Source organism: Lithobates pipiens, unplaced genomic scaffold (assembly GCF_037356315.1).
Source record: "Lithobates pipiens isolate NorthernLeopardFrog02 unplaced genomic scaffold, aLitPip1_a1.2 Scaffold_22, whole genome shotgun sequence".
NCBI lineage: Eukaryota > Metazoa > Chordata > Amphibia > Anura > Ranidae > Lithobates > Lithobates pipiens.
Genome location: NW_027507784.1, coordinates 146487094 through 146493764, shown reverse-complemented (window position 1 = coordinate 146493764; position 6671 = coordinate 146487094). Strand labels below are relative to the sequence as shown.

The following is a 6671-nucleotide window of genomic DNA, read 5'->3' as shown; positions in this document are numbered from 1 at the left end:
ATGAATAAGCGCACCACTCTTATTTCTTCCTTTTACATTTGATTACGTCGTTTTTTGGGTACACTACCAAGTGGTTGCAGCTAATTCATGGTCACTATACATCTATTATATATTTTTCCTCTCTTTTTTGATCATATTCACCGTAGGTTGATGGTTTATATTTTTTTTAAAACAAAATGACACATAGTAGCGTGCAAGTTTATTCTTTTATAACAGAGAAAGGGCAACAACGTCAGTTCCTCTCTCTCACTGTACAGGGCAGCCATCGCCGCCGGCCATACTGCTCCCGGTCTACACAATGGGACTGGGGAGCCTGGGAGAAGCAGCGGTGGGACCCACTTCCACCACCCGTAGACATGATCGAGTGTCTAATTAACCACTTGGATCATTTCTGCCTTGTACAGAATCGCTTGGGTAGAAAGATCGCTACTAAGATGTTGCCTGTAGGTGCAGGCATCATCACGGTATAACCACTGAAACTGGAGGATGTCCATGTATGCCCTGCCGGTAGGAAGTGATTAACTGGTAATTGTGCAGTCATGCAAAGCTTTACACAAACTACATTTGTATATTTTTTTTTTCACAAAAATAGAGCTTTCTTTTGTGGTATTTGATCAGCACTGGGTTTTTCATTTTTTGCAATATAACTTATAAAAAAGAAACATTTGGAAAAAAATATATATTTTTTTTACTTTTTTGCCTCTAAAACATATCCAATTAAAAAATATATATATATTCAGAAATTTTGGCCAAAATGTATTCTGCTACATGTTTTTGATTAAATAAAAATAAAATCCCACTAAGGACCAGTACACATGATGCAGTCTAGGGCGTTTTTTTTCTGCATCAAAAACGCATGGAAAGTAGGTTATATGTTTTTTTAATGGCATAGTTCACACCATTGCTTGCAATTCCAGTGAGTTCCAGTAAAAAAGTAGAACATTCTACATTTTTTCTGCACTGGACTGTACTGGAATGCTGTAAAACGCATCAAAAACGCACTGGAACACACATGTCCTTATTTAAGGTTAAGAAAAATGAGGGGGGAAAATGCATTGGTTTGCATAAAAAAAAGCAACAAAAAACAAGCCAAGTCTGGGCTGTGAATGTACATAGGTGATCAGCAGGTCCTGGCTCTGAATTATTGTCCCAAACTTGCTGAAATGCTCTCGCTGTGTACAATCACAGCGGGTACCAACGAGGGTGGGAGTCACTTGCCTTAAATCCGGAAGCAGGCAGTGATGTACGGGTAAGCCAATTTACCTATGTGGGCCGCCCGCCTGCAGTACATTGCAAGTGGTTAAAGAGTTATTTCACCTGTTCAAAAAAAAAAAAAAATGAAACAGTGAACTAATATTGTATAACACCCCCTTGGTCCCCACTGTACTTACCTGTGTTGTGGCTGTCAGCACCCACTCAGCACCAGTGGTGGCTGGTGCTAAACTTTTTTTTTTTTGGGGCAGGGAGGGGGGCAAACAAACCCCACAGGTTCACACTCAGCCCTTCACGGTCACGGCACCATGGCTTCTTCTCCCGGGCCAACCTGATCAGCCTCATGTCCTGATTGGCCGGGAGGAGAAGCCGGAAGACAATAGAATATATTGATTTGCTAGTGTCACAAGTGGGAAGGTTCACTGCACCCCGAGCCCAACCTTTTGCAAGCCAATTAGAGCCTCAGACTCTAATCATGTGGCTTGAAAAAAAAAAAACTCATGGAAACCTATGAGTATGGCGCCCCGCATCCAAACTAGGGGGGCGGTGCCCATTATGGACCGGCCCGCTCCTGCTCAGCAAATGTAATGGAACAGATCAGAGTTATACTCTGCACTGACCTATCAGAATCGCTCTGATCCATCCTGAAGGCTCTGCAGAAAGAAGAGGGAGAATAGCGGGCATTTAGAGTCCCTGGACCACTGCGACCTGTCAACTTATCACTCACGGAGGTAAGTACAGTGGGGACCGCGGGGGTGGGGAGGGGGTTGGGTGTTAGTTCACATGAGTTAAATGCTCATTTATGTTTAAGGGACCCAAAAAGTTGTTTTACTTACCCAATCCTCCACTCCTAGCATGCTGTTCTACCTATACTTCAGTTTGTGGACTGTTCCTAGGTTCCTCTCGTCCAATAGGCTCTGCTTGTACTTGATGGTGTCAGGACCTGCAACCGCTGGCGCCAAGGGGGAGGGAGCCTGTGGGTGCGGAGGATCGGGTAAAATGTATTTTCCTGTCCCTGAGACATAAATGAGCATTTAACCCTTGCAATGCTGGGGCAGCCCCGTTGTCATGGAAGATGTTCACCTTCCCCGGTGTTCAGCTTTAATAAATCAATGGAGTGCTGCACACGGAGGCATGCATGTCATAATGTGAATGAGCCCCAGCACAAAGCTGCATATAATGGCACAGCAGGCACTTCCCCCATTAAAGAACACATCTCCATGACTGGAGATTGCTATGGTGAATGTGATGGATGATTGGCACTTTATAACTCCCCGTTTGTTGTGTGTAGTGATATATATAAAGTTGGTTGTCTGTGTTATGGAGGATGGCAGATCCCAGGTGAGAAGGGTCCCCGCTTTGTGTACAATGTCATTCACATCTCCCTCCACACAGGAGCCTCCCTCCACAACATCCCCCTCCCATCCACATGGAACTGTCACACAACTGGCCCGCCCATTGCCACCCGCGCTCCAATCAGCGCTGAGCATCCTCAAAGCCCACTACTACTCTGGATGTGACGAGCCAATGGTCGCACAGTTCTGGAGAAGGTCACCCAATCAGACTGAGGCGCCATCCCCGGGCTCGCCCAGCTGTGCCCGGCTCCCTCATGCGGTGCTCGGTGGGCTCCCAGTTGCACACACCGGAGTGTCTGTCTGTGTCTGTCCGCGGAATGCAGCCGCCCCGGAGCCCCTTCTACTGAGCGCCCCACACCGCCCGCCACTACCCGGAGCCGCCCGCCGCTCTCTGCCCTCCTTCTCTGCTAGAGCCCTCCGGGAATGGAAGTTACGGGGCACTGAGTGCCATGGCAGAGGGACTGGACGGAGGCTGTGATCTGTGCCCGGAACATGGCCGGGGCAGGGAACGGAGGAGCGGGGTCACCGAGCTCAGCCTTATGGAAGCTGCCAAGGCGGCACCCCGGAGGAGCAGCATCATCAAGGTGAGTGTGTGCGGGGCACCGGGGGGGGGGAGCACTACTATGGGGGACCGGGGGGAGGGGAGCACTACTATGGGGGGCACACTAAACTACCACCCCACCCCATCTCATCACTTCTCCGGACTTCCCTCATCTCTTCATATACAACAATGGGGGCCAACACCCCATATACACTACATAGGAGATCACACCAATACAGGGACCGACACAGGGATGACACCAATACATTGATCTACACAACTATATACACCAATACATAGTTCTACACAACTATGTATGACACCACTAGACTGACCACCATGTAAGGACCATCACTACTATATAGACATCTGAGTATGGACCAACACCTCTACGCTTACCCCCCATGTATGACACCACTAGCCGGACCCCCATGTATGACACCACTAGCCGGACCCCCATGTATGACCCCACTAGCCGGACCCCCATGTATGACCCCACTAGCCGGACCCCCATGTATGACCCCACCGGACTGTGCCCCCCCCATGTAGGACCGCACCGGACTGTGCCTCCCCCCATGTAGGACCGCATCGGACTGTGCCCCCCCCATGTAGGACCGCATCGGACTGTGCCCCCCCCCATGTAGGACCGCACCGGACTGTAGCCCCCCCATGTAGGACCGCACCGGACTGTAGCCCCCCCCCATGTAGGACCGCACCGGACTGTAGCCCCCCCCATGTAGGACCGCACCGGACTGTAGCCCCCCCCCATGTAGGACCGCACCGGACTGAGCCCCCCCCATGTAGGACCGCACCGGACTGAGCCCCCCCCATGTAGGACCGCACCGGACTGAGCCCCCCCCATGTAGGACCGCACCGGACTGAGCCCCCCCCCATGTAGGACCACACCGGACTGAGCCCCCCCTGTGTAGAACCGCACCGGACTGAGCCCCCCCTGTGTAGGACCGCATCGGACTGTGCCCCCCATGTAGGACACCACTAGACTGACCTCAATACATAGACCAACACCCCTATGCTGACACCAGTATGTGGACTGAATTCTAAATATGCCATCAATGTATGGGGCAATACTACTCTATAGACATCTGTTATGACACCACACGACTGACATCAAAGTATGGTACCAGTATGCTTACACCAATACTTGGACCCACATGGCTATAATGACACCAATGTATGACAATGCTATATAGACATCCGTTTATGACAGTACCACTGTACTGGTACCAATGTATTGACCAACACCACTATAATAACATCAGTGTATGACACCACTGGACTGACAACAATGTATGACATCACCTCCATACTGACCCCAACGTATGGACTGGCAATGGTCCCCTAGTTTATCACTGCTCACTATAACACAGCAGACCGGTGACTGGTATGTGTGCGGTACGATGGTTTGTGGTATATTACACATACTCATCATCTACAGCTTCACTTTATTTACATTCATACACTGAGCGCCAATCCTCTCACACCTTAAAATATATGTAACCCATTCAGTAAACTCTGAGAGACTCTTTAACATGAGAATGTACATTAAAAAGTTGTTTTCCATTTTTGGCTTTCATTTAGGGCCCATTTACACACATTGTGATGCAGAAAACCACACAAGTCACACTTCCCCATAACAAGGTCTCATTCTCAGGGGTGTATCTAAGCATTCCCCTGTATGAGTGCCATGTTATGCCTGCACAGTGTTCCAGTCATGCCAGTTGGGATGCAGTGATGGCACAGACACAGCCGCTACTCCTAATCTGACATCTGTGGGGTTGCGGATCCCTGAATTGACACTGCTGTGTCCAGGGACACACACCTACGCGGATGTCACATTGGAAGCAGTGGCTGTTCCTGTGCAGTATTTTTGTCCCAATTGACATGAATGGGACTGCCTGACGTTGATGCATGGAACACCTGAGCAGGCAAAGTACGCCCCCCACACAGGTGCACGCCTGTATGAGTGAGGACTGAGGATTATGTCTGTTCCCATCTCAGTGCTGACGTGTGGTCTGAAAAACACGAAATTACAATTTGATCACAAATCACACGGGCATGGTCCACGGTTATCACCTGCTGTGAGCGATGGCGTGTAGTCATCAGTGGGGTGCATGCATGTAGACGAGACATGGCTGCAGGAGATCAGCAGCACTGAGATGGGCAAAAGAAGTATTTCATATAAAGAAAAGTCATGTGATTGTGATAATCATTGGCATGTAAACAAATTGTCACCAGTTTGGGTTTACATCACTGAACAACACAAAATACTGGATGCCCGCTACACGTCATTAAAGGGGGCTTAGACCATTCCATGACTCCGTTACAAAGATTTCTAAGTATCTGAAACATTTTACTAGACATTGTTATCTATTGTATCTCAGAACACTGATTGCATTATACATCCTCTGTTAGTGCTGGGCCAATCAGATGTTGGCTGCAATCTCTATATGTGAATGAAAATATGATTAATGTCTATGAAAGCATTTTGTTGATCCATCATCAGTGTGGCTCACAGCTTGGAAGAGGTGGCCAGTGATGTTTTCTATCAGGAATATGAGCAGGCAGCCCCTGCGTGTGGGTTGTTTCTCTGCGATGGTCCGTCTATTGGTTGTCAGAGTTCTGAATGTCTCCATATGCCACCAGTGCTTTGTCAGCATCGTATGGTGACTGTCACATTAACACAATCATTACACAAGGATGTCTGAGAAAAATCCGCATGTCTCTGTTCGCAGGACCGTGCTTAATGGCACTATTTATAACTGGCGTCCACGCACGTGTGTGCTATTTCATGTAACAAATTGCTGGGACCCCTTTATTGTCGGTGTACAGCAGACAAAGCCCCCGTCCATGCTGGATTGTCAGGGGACTGACAGTTGTGCTGTAGGTTAAGTGGTGCTTTTTATTAAGAGCAGACAGCATGGAGAAATGAATAGAGGTTCCCAACCCGACACAACAGCTCATGTTACTAGTGATTTCCCATAGCTCCATCAATGGATCTGATTCCTACTATCTGAGTGTTCTGAAATGCCAATCACCCACAAATACTGTTCTGCTGTTACAAGAGAAGAGGAAGACGGGTTTATTTTTTACAACTAAATTAAAGTGAGTCTAAAGTCTATTTTATAAAGTCTATTGCATGCCCTGCATTAACGTGGTTGTAATCCCTTACATATACCTTGTGAAGTAACTGGCCTCAGATGATACACAAATATGAAAGAAATCCTTCTTTACTTGTGTTGTACCTGTTTATCTGCAGTCTTCTCTTCTGTACATCCATTCAGAATTCAGAATTTATAAAGCTTGTCTGAGCATTCAGAAAAAGGTGCAGAGAGCTGAAGTTACACTCTGTAGAGCTCAGTGAGGAGAGCTCTGGGAGCTTATTGGAGGGAAGGGACACCCCCCCCCCCCCTCCTTCACACAGGAACAGAGCTGATGCTGTCAATCAGCTGGAGCTCCCTCCCTGTCACTTTTTTTTTTTTTTTTCTTTTGGTGCCAGGAAAAGTTGTCAGCAGTGATTCATGCTGATAGCAGAGGAATGAAGC

General features: G+C 48.1%; 1 protein-coding gene across 1 annotated transcript in view; it reads left to right on the top strand.

Annotated features, from left to right (window-relative positions):
• The first annotated feature begins 2749 nt into the window (after nucleotides 1–2749).
• The window catches only part of PLCL1 (phospholipase C like 1 (inactive)), a 447889-nt gene continuing 443967 nt past the window's right edge, over nucleotides 2750–6671 (top strand). Inside the window, exon 1 of the mRNA XM_077448440.1 lies at nucleotides 2750–3151. Within this exon, the coding sequence (XP_077304566.1) occupies nucleotides 3017–3151 (135 nt within the window). The 5' untranslated portion in view covers nucleotides 2750–3016. The remainder of the gene's footprint in view (nucleotides 3152–6671) is intronic.